Here is a 17,677-nt window from a genome sequence, read left to right as displayed (position 1 = left end):
GATACTCGCATGGCCATTTCTTTCTGATCCAGCTTCTGATAGTGTGAAGATAACCTTGATTTGTCCGGCATGTTCTCATGCATTCTGACCAGTATGGTGGTTGCTTCCACCCTGGATGGACTCTAGGTCATGTGATCTAGATGGAGCTCGCCATACTCCGTTATATCCAACGTCATGCAGCGTTTTGGTCACTCTGCTTATGCAGAAGACAGCCGTTAATGTTCACTATAGGCAGATTTCCACCTTCGGGATCCCCTCACATGGTTTTAGCCTTCGCCGCAGGCAGCAGATGCTAATGTAACGGCAGTCTTCTGACTTGATTTTAAGAGGTGACTTGGTGATTTTGAAGTGGCGAAAACATAAAAATTGTAGCAGTGGAAGTGAATTTCAGGGTCTGCTTGCGTGCCAGATTGATTTTGCCCGCTCAGGGTGTGTGTGTGTGTGTGTGTGTGTGTGTGTGTGTGTGTGTGTGTGTGTGTGTGTGTGTGTGTGTGTGTGTGTGTGTGGCAGGGTTGGAGGGCTGCGCTCTCATGTTGTTCTCATGTTTGATGGGCGTGTTTTTTGATGTGTTTTTGTTGGAGCTGACAACCAAGCTGGAAGCGACACCAAGCTGACCGTTGAGGATCTGTTCAAGCCTGAGTTCAAAGTCCACGACCCGGAGGCCAAATGGATCAACGGTGAGTAAAACCACAACCTCCAAGTTGCCCGAAGGAGACTCCACATAGTCGTTTCTATCAGGTATCTATCTGAGATAAAGATTCTGAGAAAAGAAGTGTCAGCTTTAGCTAGCGACGCTAATATGGACAAATGTTGTGTTTACTAACTTGCCTGGTGTTCCGCTGATCATTGTGTCTATTTCAAGACGCACCTAACAAATTCTAAGCTGCATCTTTTTAGGTTTTAATTATGTGTTTGTTAAATGATCCGTCAGCGTCGCCGGTAGCCTCCTCAGCCTGGCAGTCCACTAAAATAACATTGGCACGCCGCGTTAGCCTTGATGACGTTTCAAAAGTGGCCCTAATGATGCTTGTTTTCCAGATAGAACTGTCACAGCCTTTATTTCTCACAGGCTCTGCAGAGACGGCGGCACGCTCACTTTTACCTCTTGAATTATTCATCAGGTTGAGTGACAGCCAGTTAAACTGCCTGCATTTCCCTTCAACCACTCGGTGCACGTATTTCCACAAAACACACCTTGAATCTCACTTGACACGAGCGACATTTCAACGTGCGCGCTCTTGCAACGGCAGTCAGCTGTTGTGCTTTTGTCTCGCCTCTCAGCCGTCTCTGCTGTTTGGTAATCAGGCAGTTTTAAACAAGGCTTCCGTGTTTGACAGTCCGAACCCTCCGTGTCAGGTAAACTCAGGTGTTCCGGCTCACTCCCCTCCTCCTTATTTACATCGTGTTGATTCCTCATTTGCTGTAAGCGGTTCATATCTTGTGCCTGGAAGGCTTTGGTTGGAAATCAACCTCACCAAGTGGAGTGCGAAACAATCTGATTATGGTTTGCTGTGGGGGGGAGATAAGGATACCTCGGAGAGGAGAGGATGGATGCTCTCCTTCTGTCCGCGCTCTTGCAGATTGGTGTGTTTGTTTTGCCTTTTCTCTCTTCTGCCCATCAACCGAGCGACTCTCGCTCCAGCGCCTGAGGGCGAGAACAGCAGTCAGGGCCTTTTTGTCCATCAATATTTCATTGCCGGGTGACATTTTTCCACTATCTTCCCAACGCTTTCTCATTCCACAGAGCTGACCTGAGGCGAGAGGGAGCGAGCGCTGCTGTCGCGCAGTGAGCCAGTCAGCAAAGTCCGATTTGCAGGACGGTTTGTGGATAAATGGGGCAAAATAAACCCCAGACAAATGGGAGAAGATAACGGACGGGCGAGAGAAAAGATTGATCACTTGGATTTGGAGCAACAATGAGATTGTTTTCCCCCAGAGGGAGCTTTGAAGGGTTTGAGTCTTTCATCTGTGGCAACATTAAAGATAATCTGAGCGGGTATATCATGAGATCTGGTGCATGAAGCCACACTGGGCCAGCAAACCTTGCAACTCCTTCTGATTAGATAAGAGATTCATCCTCCTCATCCCTGCTGAGAGGCCTGCAGAGTAACATCTCATGCTCCAAAATAAGGGCGGCTAAAGGCCAAGCGACTCTTTAAATCTGGCCGTAGCGGATATTCCAGAGTGTTTCTCCTCATGACGCGCTCATGTGCGACTGATCGTCCTTCTTTTGGTGGAAAACTCTTCAAAGATTTGATGTAATCGAATGAACTTTTTGGCAGGTTAAATATTCAGAGCAGAACAGCAGAACTGCAGTGTGAGATCAGATCCTGGAGGAGACGGACGTGCAGCACCACCGAGAAATGTCGGGGCAGTTTAAAGGAGGCCAGGGAAAAAAAAAAACAGATTCTGGGGCAGTTTGGTAGCAAATCGATGGTCTTTCCTCACTGCTGCAGGGAAAACAGCAGAACTCTGCTCGTTATTCAAACACTGGTTGGAATCCTGTTAATGAGAGGGATCACACATCCAACCAGTTTCTGGGATTTCATCCCAGAGGAACGTTTCGACATCTATTTGATTTCTATTTTATTGTTACCTGGCGATCGAGACCCAGGAGAACAATCCCTCTTCTTGGCTAGAAACCCGTTTTCATAAAGGAAACAAAAATCCAGGCTGGCAACAGCACGAGTGGACCAATTGGAGTGAAGACTGCAGGGACCAAGTCTAAATGTGGACGTGTCACCGTGAAATGTACATTAAGGGGATAATGATACTCTGAGGTCGGAGCCCAGATGGTGTTCGCAGAACAGCCGCTTCCTCCTTTGCATCAGAAGGAGTCAACAGAGACGCTTCAGACACCTGCTGAGTTGTTCTGCCGGATGCTGGTCTTTCAGGCATACCCAGATGGGGAGAGACCCAGCTCGGGACCAGAACTGTGTGAATTTGAGCGATGAAGGATGGGAGAGTGGCGGCTTGTGCTTGCTGCAGGTGATCGAAATTTACAGGAGGTCATTAAACGCCTCATAATGCAAACGCACTAGAACCTTTGATGATTTCAGCTTCTGAATCCTGTCGAGTTGTTTTCGGGTGTTCCAACCGTGTTTTGGTTGATACCATTGAGGACTTGTTTCACAGCAGCGACTCGCTCGTGGATGCTGTCAGGAGGAGGCGCTACCTTATGTCTGATTTTTCAGGCTTCATTGTTTGACAGGACGTTCTAAAACAGGATGTTGCCTGACATTTCTGCAGTATCACATTAAATCCATTGTCATTCTGCTGTGAAGATGCTATTGATGAAGATCCCCACTGAGATTGCAGCCAGACATCTGGATAATGTCAGGCAGTAAACAACCCCCCCGGTCTCCTCCAGCTGCCGGCTGTCCCGGCCTTTCTCTTTTTTCACACTGATGCACGTGATTAGCAAAGTCACGTTTGGCTGCAGCTACGTTAGCAGCCGCCCTCTCGTACTGGCCTCCGCTCTTCTGTCATTGACAGTCTGGGGAGAGACGCCATCGTGTTGTACAGCCGAGCCTGCAGGAAACAACGCAGCAGTTGAGCTCCCCTCACCAGAAGCTCCTCACCTTAGTAGACAGCTGCGAGGCTCTGGAACATTTCGTAATATCGCTTTTTGAGAAAATGCACCTTGAAATTCCAACCAGCAGCAGTGCAGCGACTGACCTTAACACATAAGTGAAGACGTAAACATGGTGCTGTAGCTTTTATTTGTTGCCTTCAGGTGAAGTCAGACTGAGACTGAGATGGTTGCATGTGGAAGCTCCGAGTGGATGAGACAGGAGATGAGGATGTGGATTCTCTGGAGACGGAGTCAATCAAAGCAAACACGGCTGTATTTCAAGTTGAGCCGAAAGAACGTGGAGATTTCTGCAGGCTGTGCGACTCAAGTTCAAAAGAAGAAAGTTGAAGCAAATGTCTAAATAGCTAAAAGTTTTACTGGAGTTTGACAAGACAGGAATCCAAATGTCCTTAAAGTTTTATAAACTTGGAATTTGGGGTTTTAGGCTCCTATTCTAGTTACTCTTGAAGATGAGTAGGAACAAGTGGAAGAAAGGTAAAAATGACCTGTCTTTCCTGAAGCGACCTGCGGGGGCGCTGCATACGCCTCCACCTGTTGTGGGTGGTTCATATATAAGCAAACATTTCAACAGTGATTGATGAGAAACTCAGGGCTCTCATTCTAATCATCGCTCACCTCAGTAAATGGCCAGCTCTCCTGTAATCTCTCTAAATCCATTACTGAGCCTTTAGCAGTCAATATTGTTTACCTCCTACAAATTACCATTCCACTTTGTTTGATCAGCCGCTGCTGCCGTCAATTCTCTCGGTTCACTTCAATCACATTCATCTTATTTATTAGCTGCTTTGTGACAGGTCCATAAATCCGCCTCTGCTGTGTGACTTCATTTGTTCCCACGCGCTTTCTGAAAAAAGCTCCATTTATTTCCAGTGTTCTGCTTAATTAAAGCCAGATTTCACATCAAGTTTCTCTTTAGTAAATGAGAACAAAGAAATCTGAAGCTGAATTAAAGCTAATTGTTTTTGTTTTGACTATTTTCCAAGCAAAATTGGCTTTTAATGAGATCCAGTAACGACTCGGTATTTGGATGGAGATTGCAGATGAATTGAGTCACATTGGTCCTGATTCTGGTGCAGAAACCCCCCCCCCCCCCCATCCTGATCTGGTATGATCCCGATAGGCTTTCCTCTGGTATGTGGCTGACGCCTTTGATGGTAAAGCCGACCTCTTCAGACTCGCTACAGCGAGCGTGTTTTTTAAAGAGCCGCAGCCTTCGCGCTTCCCGCCTGATCCATGTTGGTTCCGGACGTCCTCTTGAGTTACAGTAAAAACCGACCCTGAGCTTCTTTTCATTTTCCATAATTACCCACATAAGTGTGCCAGCTAATCTCTGCTCGGGTGTGAAAGGAATAAAGGATCTCGCGTGTCGCCATCAGCCGCCATCGATCTGTGAAGTGGTTTCCAGCGTCTGGATCAGTAGCTGGAAAACACGGCTGTGAAGGAATAAATGGCGTCCTTTTCATGCTGCCTGTGCGCTCGCGTGCCTCTGCAGCAGCCTTCTCGGGGCTTCATTAGCAAACGCACGCTCCACTGCCTTCTATTAATTAACATTAAAGGCGTTCTGATCCTGGCTCGTTGGGTAGAGCGTGTTTGTGTGGACGTGCACACGTGCGTTGCCCCCTGAGGACGAAGATGACGCTGAGTGTACGAGTGCACGCTCGGAGGAATCCCTCTGCCAGGCCTTGCTGCCACTTCACGCTGGTCAGCCTGTTGTTACAGCTCCTGGCGCTTCCGTGATGGCGGTTCTGAGGAAGGAGGAGCCGATTAAGGAGGAGAGATTGAATCCTCCCCTCCGTCGCTGCAGCGGACGTCAGATAGGGATGCAGCCGTTAATACCGTCGTTAGGATTCAACCCATTTGTCCTCCCGGAGCCTGGAAGCCCGGATGTTTTCCATCTTTACATAATGGCCTGCTGGAGGAGAAAAGGGGGTCCAGGATCCGTTGCATCACACAGCATCGACCTGAGGCCGGTGCTGGCGTGCAGCTGAACAAATATTCCTCCCCACACAGAGACCCATTAGTGTCACTGGTCTGCGTGAGGAGCCCCCCCCCCCCCCCCCCGCTCTTTTTAATAAAGGAGCTTCACACGTGCTGGCTGACAGCTGTCAACAGGCACTAACTCATATACGGTGACATTGTCATGGAAACATGTCAATGGGGGGCGTTGTGATGCGGATAGACGACCTACGGGACCTCGGTTTATTGGCCCGTCTGGATTTGTGTGAATTACAGGATAAAACATGTCAGATGTATGTTTTTGCTCTGTATTGTGTAAATGTCACCCTTGATTAAGTCGTCCTTCCAGGCTGCCGCCATCTTCTCTTTAAAATGTGGCAGCTTCTCATTTGGGAATGTGGACGCACAGGAGCGGGTTAGTTTTCCAGTTTATGCTTTATGATCTGGAATGAGCGGGATGCTGTCAGAGAGAGCGTGCACGCCGCTGATCCCTTTTAGATGTTAGACGGGAAGAGCAGAAGAAAGGAAGGAGCAGTAGCATTCACTGGTCTTTAGCTTTAGGGTTCATCCAGCGCACTCACCTGGTTATCAGCTGGATCATCAGAAACAGCTCGTTTCAGCCTCATTAATCGGAACTATGATGAGGTGAAACCTGCCAGAATGAGTGTGGCGGCGGCCCTTTGTTGATATTCTAGTTAAAGAGGTATCGATTGTCTTCAGGCTCCTCCTGAGGTGGAGACAGAGGTGTACAGGAGGGGGGTGGGGAGACCTGCAGTCAGCTTTGACCCTAATCTCAGGCTACGTGCAGAAAACGATGCCTCTGGAGGATCTGGGCCTCGCGAATGCTTCAGTCATTATACGGTTGGATGTGATCATCTCAGTTTTCCCCTCCGCATTTGCTGCCTCCGATTAACCAGGAGGGAATGTTGGAGTGAAATACAGGTTTAATATTCCTGCGATTGCAGATGCATTAGAAATAAAATGTCATTTTCCTCTGAATGCTAAATAAGCTGGAAGGGAATAAATTTGCCACATCTTCCATCCTTTCACGCAGTATTTGAAGATAATGACCATGTTTATTCACCGCGTGACACAAATCTTCCACCGCGAGACTCAGATACTCTCATCTGAGCTGGATTTGTGCCTGCAGAGGTCTGTTCAGATTCCTCTGCAGTGAGAGTCCTCCTCAGCCAGAGCCGGTGCTGCTGCTCCCCTGGGTTATTCAGGCCCGGGCATCACGGAGTGACATTCATATCACATCCCTAACCTGCACCACCCCGCCACAGGGCTGTGACATTTCACTTCATTAAGTCCTCAGTACATCTGACGGTCCCTCTCAGATTCGGGGCCACGTGTGAAATGAGGATGGCTGATGTTGAATTAAACATGGTGGGTTTAAATATAGACTTTGTGGGACAGAAGAGCCACTATAGTGTCTCATTGCGCAACCACCTCACATCCCCTGACATCACCAGCAACTGGCGGCCGATGGCTGCATATTTTAGATGTTTCCCTTCTTTGAAAACAAAAAAGAAACACCTCCAACACTCACCTACGTGCACACACACGTGCGATAATTTAGTGATATTGAGATATTTTAAACAGAAATGAAGATTTGTTGCAGTTTTCAGGCTGAAGAACAGAACAGTTTCTGCACAGAAGATGTAAATTAAGAGTAAAAGTGGGCTCCTGGAGTGTGTGTGTGTGTGCGTGTGCGTGTGCGTGTGTGTGTGTGTGTGTGTGTGTGTGTGTGTGTGTGTGTGTGTGAGACCAGGATCTAGTATTTCAAAACAATTCAAAGGATCATATATTTTTCAGGCTTTTCCTAAACGTCTCACAGATTTGTGACCTGGTCATTTATTTTTTACTTTATTTATTTTAACCTTCACATTTGTGCGGAAAAGCAAATCAAAGCCGGTCGTGTCCGACTCCCCCGTCAAGTGTTCAATGACAGGAAATGAATGAGATGGGAGGATGAGAGGCTGCTCTTTAAATCCCAGAACAATTCTGAAGTAGTCGGTGGCTGAAGGGTTGTGGCTGCACACACACACACACACACACACACACACACACACACACTCACACACACACACACACACACACTCACACACACACCTGAGACTGACTCTTTAAAACTTTACTTCTTGTTATTCAGTGAAGAACACCAATTAAGGCGCCTCAGCGGCGCCACCTGCCCGTCTGCAGCGTCTCTGCTCACAGGTCCTCACAGTCGGCAGCTCCAGTCCCACATAAAGAAGCTGCTGAGTTCTGAGCGCCCAAGATGCTCCCAGCGTGCAGCTCTGAGGGGACGGTTCAGCTCTGACGAGAGGGTGTATTAATAATGAAACAAATGCCACGTGCTGACAGCGCACTAATTAAAACAAAGCAGCCGCGACAGCTCGGTCTGAATTAATGCTCATCGTTTGGAGAGTGCAGCGGATCTCACGGCACCTCTCTGCTTTCAGCTGTCTGGGATTATTTATGCGCGGCATGATTACGATCAGAAAAGATTCAATTCATTTTGACCAAATGGAAGCCTTCCCAGCATGCCGTGGGGCAGCAGGCCCGCAGGGACGGGCTTACAGTAGAGAACTGTGTAAAAATAAAAAAGAAATCATGCAGGAAATCATGACACTGTGTTTCCTCATATTCTTCTTTTATTAAAAGATACGATCAAAACAATCATAATGGAGAATAAATAGCAGGATGAACTATTTCCTCCGCTGCTGATTATTAGCGTGAGCTAACTGGTTTTGTTGCAGCGAAAACGCTCCGTCACCGTCCCCAGCTGTGGCTTCCTACATCGGATCTAAATTTGCTGCGTGTTGGCAGCGTATTTTCTGGGTGTGAATCATCTGCTGTGGCAGCTTTTCCCCAGGTTGAAATGGGCTTTAGCTTTAGCAGGAGACATTTAGCAAGTGCAGGTAAGGTGACCCAGAGATGGGAGACCTTGAGATAATGGAAATGTTCCTGTTTGAGCCACGAGGGAAGCGGAGGCGCCACGCAGAGCTGCTGACTGCAGGGAGCAGTGCAGCGGCCTGGTGCATGCTGGGAGGTATCCTTTAATGAGGACTCTGATGTTTCTCCGAGGTTAAAAAGATTTGAGGGTCTTGTGACGCGCTCTGCTTTTGTGGTTGGGATTGTTTTAGATGAAAAAGAGAATAAAATGGAGATCATGTTAGATCCTGTTAGGGCTTCACGCGCTCTCACCCACGTACTCAAAATCCTTTTCATACTTCAGCGGTGATGGTGGAGCGCCGCTGCTCCCACTTCATCTGATTTTTCCCTTCTTTTTTGTTTTTCATTGGTTCAAGAGTCAGAAACTTGATGGGTTGGAGGAAGTGGAGGCTGCCGGAGCAGCAGTTTGGCTTCTCCACGCTCCGAAATGATCCGCGGTTCTGATGGAAACGCAGCGTAGCTTCATCAGCGCTGCGCGGGTGACGAATTGAAATGAGCAGAGATGGAATGGCTACATTAGCTTTTATGGACAGGGCTAATTAATGTTTGCGTGCGAGCACGCTCAAGATTGTTTTGAATGTCTCACGTGCACTTGAGGAATCACTGAAGCAGCACAAATATAAATTCATGTGCACGTCCCATGGACAGTGTAGACAAACTAAACAAGTCAGCGTGTTGATAAATTATCTGTAATTAATTAAATGTCTTGATGGGTGGCGGCTAAACGCCTCCTGGGCGAGTTTTCTTTTCTTGTTATCTGTAGCCTCACCACTAGATGGCACCAAGGTTTACACATTTGGCCTTCCTTTATTACCTTTATTTAATTTTCGTTCAACTGTAGCATCCAGATGCTAATGTGGGTATTTCAGAGTTCTCAGAGTCTGAACAGACCTGGTTTGCTCTACTGCACCTTGAACCTCAGCATCAGCTGCTTTTCACACTTTGCTTCTACTCTGATGAAGTAACCTCAATCAGCAAAAGCTCACTCTGCACATCTGACGACTTTGTTACATCAAACCAAGACTGAACACAGCAGCATTCGTCTGTGTTGGTTCATCAGGATTAAACCCAATTCAAAAATCTTCCCCAGATGCCAGTTTTTGTTGCCTTTGTGTCCAGGGATACATAATCTCCAGGTTATTCCTCTGTTGTTGACCCTGTCTTAGACCCCTAAAATGCTTTTTTAACACATTAAAGAGACATTTTGAGACATGATTGAGCTGATGCAGGAAACGCTCATGTGGGCTGGATCGCTCTCCTCCTCGGGAAAGTTTGGTTTGACTAAAGTCAGAGGTGCTTTTTTCAGACTATTTAAATCCCACATTAACATTGGAACCAACATCCACTCCTTCTGGAGTGGCGACGGCTGAGGACCCTCCTCAGCATCCTGAGTGTTGTTGTCACTCAGCTCCGAATGAGCTCGTGTGTCATTAATCTGCTTTTCTGGCTCTGTTTATGCCAGCTTTATTAGCAACAACCTCCACATGCAAGAGTGTGAAATATGAGTGTAAAACCACTCGGGCTCTTCCTTTGATAATCGTTGCGATGATGTGACTCTGCGTTACGGCAGATTAAAGATTATGAATAAATAAATGATGCTCTCACATCTGTCCAGCTGATTTATTGCTACACAGATTACAACCATTTGTCTTCCTTACTGACGTTAAATCGCAGATGATGCAGATGTTCTAATTAAACACTAACACCAGAGAGAGCGCTCCGGCTCGCGGTATTTCCTGTTAGCACCTGCATTTTGGTCCTGTCTGGATCCCAGTTTGACCAGCTGTGACATTTAGTGGAACCTCTGGAAGTGCAGACGCAGCGTTCAGGCGTTACGCAAGCGGGGCTGAATCATTTATCGTGAGCCCTGCATAGCAGACTTTACCCAGAGTTCCCACGTGGCCCCCGGCTCTGCTGGAGGAGAGGCCCGTTTGCTTCTTCTTCTCTGCAGTTGCACGCGCTCACTTCCTGTTAGTGACATCACAGCCTGGCGTGACTGTTCCGCCACTGAACCTGCGGCAGGAACCAGCCTGCAACATCCGTCCAGTCTGCTCTTTTGAAGGACTCTTGTACTGGCGTATTTATCCCTGATGCCTTCTCTCTGTCCTGGAACTAAAGTTTCCACTGCTGGAAAATGACATGAATGTCAGTGGGTGCACATCTGGACTGCTGTGGTTCATCAGCTGGCTTGGGTTGGGTTGGTTAGGGTTGGGTTGGGTTGAGGTTAGGTTGGGTTTGGTTAGGGTTTGGTTAGGGTTGGTTTGGGTTAGGTTGGGTTGGGGTTGGGTTGGGGTTGGGTTTGGGTTTGGTTAGGGTTGGGTTGGGTTGGGTTGGGTTGGGTTGGGTTGGGGTTAGGGTTGGGTTGGGTTAGGGTTGGGTTGGGGTTAGGTTGGGTTTGGTTAGGGTTGGGGTTGGGTTGGGTTAAGGTTGGGTTTGGGTTGGGTTAGGCTTCACCCTAGCCTAACAGAAACAAGGAAACCTCGTGAAGGCTTCCTGGCTCTGCTGAGGTGTTACAGTGCTGATTGTGCAGCAGAGCCGGATCAGTGCAGCCAGGACCACCTTCATGTGGTTCCAGTGTTTTCAGGTCGTGCTGCGTGTTGTTAATCCTGTTAGCGTATCAACGCAGTCTCCACATTTAGTCGGTTACTAGCAGCTGTGATCTGCGCTGGTCTCGGTAATATTTATTGTTGTGCGATTTTTTCCTGCGTGTTGCATTAATTGGGAGGTGATTAAATCACTTTTCCGTCTGATTAAATCCCCAAAGGAAAGATGAGGGTGATCCTTTTTTCCTTGGTGTAATTGCAAGGTGACTCTCCAGCCTGATAATTTCCCCCAATCCTCTCATCTAAACTGCTTTTTCCCCTTTTCGGGGTCACGGGGAGGGTAGACATATGGTGGAAGGCCGGGATCGCTGCAGGGCCATTTGGGAGCATTTGTGGGTTCGGTACCTTGCTCAAGGGCACCTCGGCAGTGCACTGAAGGTGTTCTGGACCCTCCCCCTACTACCAGAACACTTTCCATGTTCTTGAACCAGGAGCCCTCCAGTCCCCATCAGACTGAGCTACCACCGCCCCTCGCACACACACTTGCTGCCCTTGGTTTTCCTGCGACCCCCGAGACTGAAGCGTGAGTGGGGCGGTGGCGGTGGGTGTGGCCTTGATGTGGCGCAGAGGCGATGATGATGATGATGATGATGATTCTGATGATGAAGCAGCAGGATGTTAAGTTCTCTTTGATGTGTTTTATATTGAAGACATGAAAACATCGTCATAACAGGACAAACTGGTGCTTTTCAGAATTCATTTTCTACTGTAAATGAGAACCAGCCCTCCTAGTTAGAGGTGGTTTCCTCTTCCTCATCTTCCTCTCATGCGTGCATCTATTCCAGGCCTTCTGATTGCATGAGAGTCCACCAGGTTTGCAGAGTTAAGCAGGAAAAAGCCAGATTCTTTCATTATTGATGCTGTTACAGACGTAGAACATTACTTATACATTAGAGCCAGAGCTTGTTCTTCTTTCAGCCATGAACATTTCATTATTTAAGGAGACAAGTGCAGAGCAGAGGGGGACCTTTGGTGATGTTTTAAAGATCAGAGGAATTCCAGCCAGCTCCACATATTCATCTCTCTCACTGACCTGACGTTTGTGAGGAGCGCCATGCTTCCTTCAGACGTGAGTCTGGTGACATGTGACTTCAACCGTATCAGTGGCTGGAGAAAAGGACCCTGTCATGTGTTAAAATGAACGATTTTACACACCATTACAGCCTCAGTGCTGCTAACCTGAGAAAAACAGGAGTCAGGGCTGCGCTGCTCTCACAAATGCAGATGTTTCACATCAGAAGCTGATGTGTTGGCGACGCCAATCCCCTCACACCGTGACATCCGAGGTGGGCCGCCGCTCTGAACGTCTGGCTCTGACACAACACAAACAAAGCTGTCACGTCCCAACAATCGAGCGCGCTACAAAAGACGTCTCCCTGGTGGTGACACACAATGCAGCTCTCGTCACAACGGAACAAGCCGAGTTCACGCGGAAGATTAAAACAAAGACCTTCCCTTTGTGTTAGCGCCGCACGGAAATCCAGCAAAGATTAACAACTCAACATCAAAGTTATGCAAAGCGGAGCTGAGGGAGCAGTCGGGCAAAGAAAGGATGTTTGAAATGGCACCTTTGCAGCTCTCGGCACGCTTCGCTTTCCTCTTTGAGATTTTGATTCACTGACGTTTGCTTTCGCTCCTCCATCCTGACGCCTCTGCTCCGTTTGCCCACGCAGACTCAGAGGTCATCTACAGGAACGGCGACGGCCACGTCATCAAGTTCAACCTCCTCACCAACGAGACGGAGGTCATCCTGACAAACGCCACGTTTGTGAGTACTCCTCATCCGGCCGTAGCTCCGAGGGAAGCGCCGACGTGCAGCCGAAACTCTCCTTCTGTTTTGTTTGCAGGTGAATTTTAATGTGGCCAAATATTCCGTCTCTCCTGATCTGAAATACGTGCTCTTTGCCTACGATGTGAAACAGGTAGGCCGGTCCGCCTCTGCGTGTGTGTGTGTGTGTGTGTATGCATGTATGTGTGTGTGTGCTTGCTTGCTTTTGGATTCATGCAGATGGTTGGTCCAGATATTTTAAACATGAAATCATCTCTTCGGCCGTTCCAGGACAGCCTGTGTTGTGCTGCCAGAGCCAATCAGGAGGCATCCCATGTGAAACGGTGCACAGGGACAGTATTTAACAGAGGTTATATTTTCCACATCGGATGTGATGTTAAAAGCAGCTCTGCTGACTTCTCCCCCCTCCCGTCACTCAAATCTTACCTGATATTATGAAATGACATCGTTGTGTGATAAAGATGAAATCATGCCAAAACCAATGTCAGGCTCGAATAAACCGGTGCTCCACAGCCTTGTGGTGCTTCCATATATTCCGCTGAGTGCCCTGAGCACAGGCCTGATTAATATTCCATTGTGGCCTGGGAGCGACTGGCAGGTCACATTCATTCACTAATACAGCGACGGACCCAGCTCCAACTGTAATTACCAGCTTTCCAGCAGAAGCGAACAGATTCAAAAGCAGATATGCAAATTGGAGCCTCCACTCTGGAAGGCATGAAGTGTCCAGATTAATGACAGGTGCAGTCACAGCGGAGCCGCCTCGTGTGCATTCAGGGTCTGGACAAGCACTTTAGTTTAAGAGGACACACCGAGTTTAAACATTGTTATTGCTAAAGTGCATTTTTAACTGTCAATAGGGAGTAAAATCGCTATTTATAAAGAAAGATTGGGGTTATTTTAAGGCTGAAACAGATTACATGTAAAAACAAAAGAATAATCTTAAATAAGAGGTTTTATATTCATGAAATGAGGAGACTCAGTGAAGAGCAGAGCCACAGCCTCCAGGCCACAGAGGGAGTAGTGAGCCTGCTGAAGCTGCTATTAGAAGGAGACTCTGGTCAGGCTCAGGGCCTGGGAAACACCTGGATCTGACCAGGCTCAGAGCATGGGGAACACCTGGATCTGACCTGGCTCAGAGCCTGGGAAACACCTGGATCTGACCAGGCTCAGAGCCTGGGGAACACCTGGATCTGACCAGGCTCAGGGCCTGGGGAACACCTGGATGGACCTGAACCTGTGAGCGTGTAGAAGCTCAAGCAAACGATGTTGGAGCGAGCGTGTGGCGATCCAAGCTGAAGACGATCCCACCACGTTTCGGAGTGTGTGACCTGTATTTGCCAGATGTGTGTTATTATTGCTGCTGGCATGAGAACCCTTACTGGGATCCTACGGGATCCTTCATGGGGCTGAGAGATCAGCTCTGGCTCAGACAGGGCTGTCTCCTTCCCATCGTCATAATTCATCCTTCCTGTCGGCGTGTACCTGTATTCACTGTCCACCTGCTGAACAAACTAACGACCCGAAGCTTGACAAATAATAACCACAGGTCTTTTGTGGAAGGAAAATTACTTTTCTAATAGGTTTATCCCTGATAAGCCAAATAGAGAAACATTCACGTTCCCTCATGCCTGGAATAATGAGCAGGTTTTCTCAGTTGGACAATATCCTAAAATATCCTGCTGACGGAGCACAAGAACCTGCAAACAAGGTGAAATAGTTTTGGTGGAGGCAGGAAACGAACCAGGCTGAGGTGGGATGATGTCGGAGCCCAGGTCTGCGCTCGCACACACGAGGAGTGTTTTCAGGGGTGGAACAAGTGAAGCAACCCTCAGAAAACTGTTCAGAACAGCAACAAGACCCTGAATGTGCACGTTGGACTACACAAAAGGACAAGAGTCCATACATCACGCCACCACATTTACACTCTTCTTCTTCTTCTGCTTTCACCGCAGCGCTGAGGTGAATGACCTTGGAAGTGCTGCTCTCCACCTAAAAGCTTCTTTATATTTTTAGTATTAAAAAGTTAAACTTCATTTGAAGAGACCATTTTATCGTTCTTTTACATTTCTCCTCTGAGCCTTGAGTTTATGTCGAGGAGATGTCTATTTTCCTTTACCATTTTAATTGCCTCCATACACTCATCCTTCACCCTCTGACCTCTGCTGCGGCAGATTCTCACAATAAGAAGCAGTTAAGCTGCAGAGCGTTTAATGAAGTAGAGCCGCTGTGTTTGCTTTACCTAATGGGAATGTTATGTTTGATTTGAATTGTCTTCTTTAGCAAATGGAAACGCGGCTCAGCTCCAGAGCAATTTTTGTGCAGAACTAATGGAGTTCTTGATCATTTCCTTTCATTTTAAGCAGAGCATCTCGTTGACTTTGCTCGACTTCCTGGATGTGGACCACAGCTCTGCCCTCCCAGTTTATGGCTGAACTGGGTTCGGCTCCAAATGAAGCAGCCTCTCGCGAATCGCCCACTTTGATCCTTTGATCTGGCTCTTTCCCACCTGTTCTGATGTGACTCTCAGGGTGTTTGTGAAGCACTTTTTACCTATCTGCAGGATTACATACCATAATCTGGCTACATCTGCGTCAGGAGTGATTAAACTCGACAGGAGCTCCTAATCTCTTCGATCTCCGTTTGCCTCTGCTGGCATCGAGCTGGTGTCTTAAAGTTTGGCCATCGTGTCTCTGCAAATCTCTGCAGCCTTTGTAGCACACAGCCGCTCTCATATTTAACTTCTGATCTGGTTGGAAAGAGTTTTTTACATCCTTGCTCCCTTTGGAATCTTCAGATTTTCCACTGAAGCTGAAAAACACATAAAGAAAACAAAATATTAGCTTTAAGCTATCAAGGCAGCGCCGCGCGTGGGTGTGAAGTTGACTGATTTCTCATTTATTCTGAGTGACAGGCCCCATTCTTTGCATGCCGAGGCGTAAAGGGATTGCGAGCTCGCATTCGTTCTGTATTTTTTTGTCGTCGCCGTCAGAAGACTTGTTTGTTTGCGTCGGTGCAAAATTGTGGCAAAAAGCCATTCTCCCGCAGCCGTTTCAAAAAGCCTTTGGAGTGAGTGTAAAATCCTCAATAATAATTTATTCAGTGTGTGTTTTCACCTCCAGCCTTGTTTTCTGATGAAACAACAAAAGATCCAATGAAAATGGAGGTTAAAAGAAGAAGAAAAACATGCCCCATGCTTGCATTCCCTCGTTTCCTCCCACAAAAACACTCCAAGAGGGAAGAGGGTGTGTGTCCTGTGAGGGGTGTTGCGGTCTCCATCTGCCCCTCACCTCCGGCTCCCCATGACCCTGCTGAGGTAAAATCATTAATGACCAGAAAAGGTTTCATTCAGCCAGAAAAAAGCAGAACAGCATTCACATGGCAACACACATGTTCACATTGACACGTGTGGACGGGGCGGTACACATTCAGGCCCCATGGAAGCCTTGAGGACCAGCCAAAATCTCACCACACACCCAACTGCCTGAAGACAAGAACCAACAGGAAGGACAAGGGGAGCTGTGAAATCTCCAGGAAAAGCGCAAAGTCGTTGGTTCGCTGCCATAATGTGACTAAGATGGGGCCCGTCTGCCCCTTTCTGTGATTAAGGCTGCTTAAGATCCACAGACTCAACGCCGTCCTCCCTCAGTGGTTTTCAGACGTGTCCAGTGATACCAGCTGTCCCAGCTTTGTCCGTCTCCTCTTACCCTTTGACCTGCTGCTGTAACACCACCCCCGCCACAGCTATTGATTTTCTCTTTGCTTTGAAGACGCCTGACAGGACAAAGTGGGACTCAGTTACACTTCTCAGTGATGGCACCACCCAGTCAGTCCCAGAGCTTCAGAGCCTTTTTAGTCCCTCTCTGTGTTCTCGCACCTTCAGCCTCTGTCTGTGCTGCTAAACTCTGGTTTACAGTCCTCCACGTTGCTCTAAGTGAAATGAACAGAACCTTTTTGTGATCTTTATTCCACATCTGCATCATATCTGTTCCCCTTTGTTGATAAAGACAATGTTCAAAAATGGCAAGTTGGAAACTGGCCTCACATCAATTCTCATTTTATTCCAGAGGAATGGAACAAACTAGAGAACTGCACATTTTGTTGGTCTTCATTTCTGAAACCTATAAAAGGAACTCATAAAACACATAAACGGTTTCCCCACAAGACCCAGAAATGTCAGCGACTTGACAGACTGGAGCGAGGCTGACCAAGGCTCTGAAAATGAAATGGTCAATCTCTTTGTTCCAATCCCTTTGTTCCTTTGTTCCATCGTTAATTCATCTTTTTGCAGAAAGAAGGAGGGATAATGGAGAACACCTTGATAATGATGATGCTTCCATTACATAACCGCAGATGCAGGGATTAGCTTACTTAGTGGGCGGAGCTAAACATACGGCCGGCCCACTGGCGACCATCATGTCTGTGCATGTTGTTAGCATAGCTTTAGCCTAACCAAACAGTACTACAGTATTACATTGTTATTTACCTCTTTTGCTTTTCTATTCTCTTCTGCGTATTTGAGGAAGTGGAGAAATGTGTGTTAAAGGTCATTTTTGTTGCGTTCAGAGTGTTTTTATTACGCCGACTCTTTCCCGGTTTGGGACATTTTATTCAGCGCAGCCACTTCTGTGTTTGAGTGCTGGAAATGTCACAACCTTTACTGTTTCATCATGGAGTCAGCCATAAAGGTCACGTCAGCGACACTCACCGGAGGCCTCATTTATTAATGAGGCATTTAATACAGAATTGATGAAAAGTTGTTGCAGATTAATTTCT

General features: G+C 47.5%; 1 protein-coding gene across 5 annotated transcripts in view; it reads left to right on the top strand.

Annotated features, from left to right (window-relative positions):
• Window positions 1-17,677, top strand: part of LOC101075134 (inactive dipeptidyl peptidase 10) — a 113,176-nt gene that overhangs the window by 79,601 nt on the left and 15,898 nt on the right. For 3 of the 5 annotated variants that reach the window (XM_029837038.1, XM_029836915.1, XM_029836998.1), the window contains 3 exons: window positions 579-677; window positions 12,786-12,880; window positions 12,960-13,034. In XM_029837038.1, coding sequence (XP_029692898.1) covers window positions 579-677; window positions 12,786-12,880; window positions 12,960-13,034 — 269 coding nt within the window. The remainder of the gene's footprint in view (window positions 1-578; window positions 678-12,785; window positions 12,881-12,959; window positions 13,035-17,677) is intronic. The other 2 variants (XM_029836955.1, XM_029837023.1) reach the window with 1 other exon arrangement.

The sequence above is a fragment of the Takifugu rubripes genome, chromosome 1 (assembly GCF_901000725.2).
Source record: "Takifugu rubripes chromosome 1, fTakRub1.2, whole genome shotgun sequence".
In the NCBI taxonomy this organism is placed as follows: domain Eukaryota; kingdom Metazoa; phylum Chordata; class Actinopteri; order Tetraodontiformes; family Tetraodontidae; genus Takifugu; species Takifugu rubripes.
The sequence above is the reverse complement of the archived record's forward strand: the minus strand, read 5'-3'. Positions and strand labels throughout refer to the sequence as shown.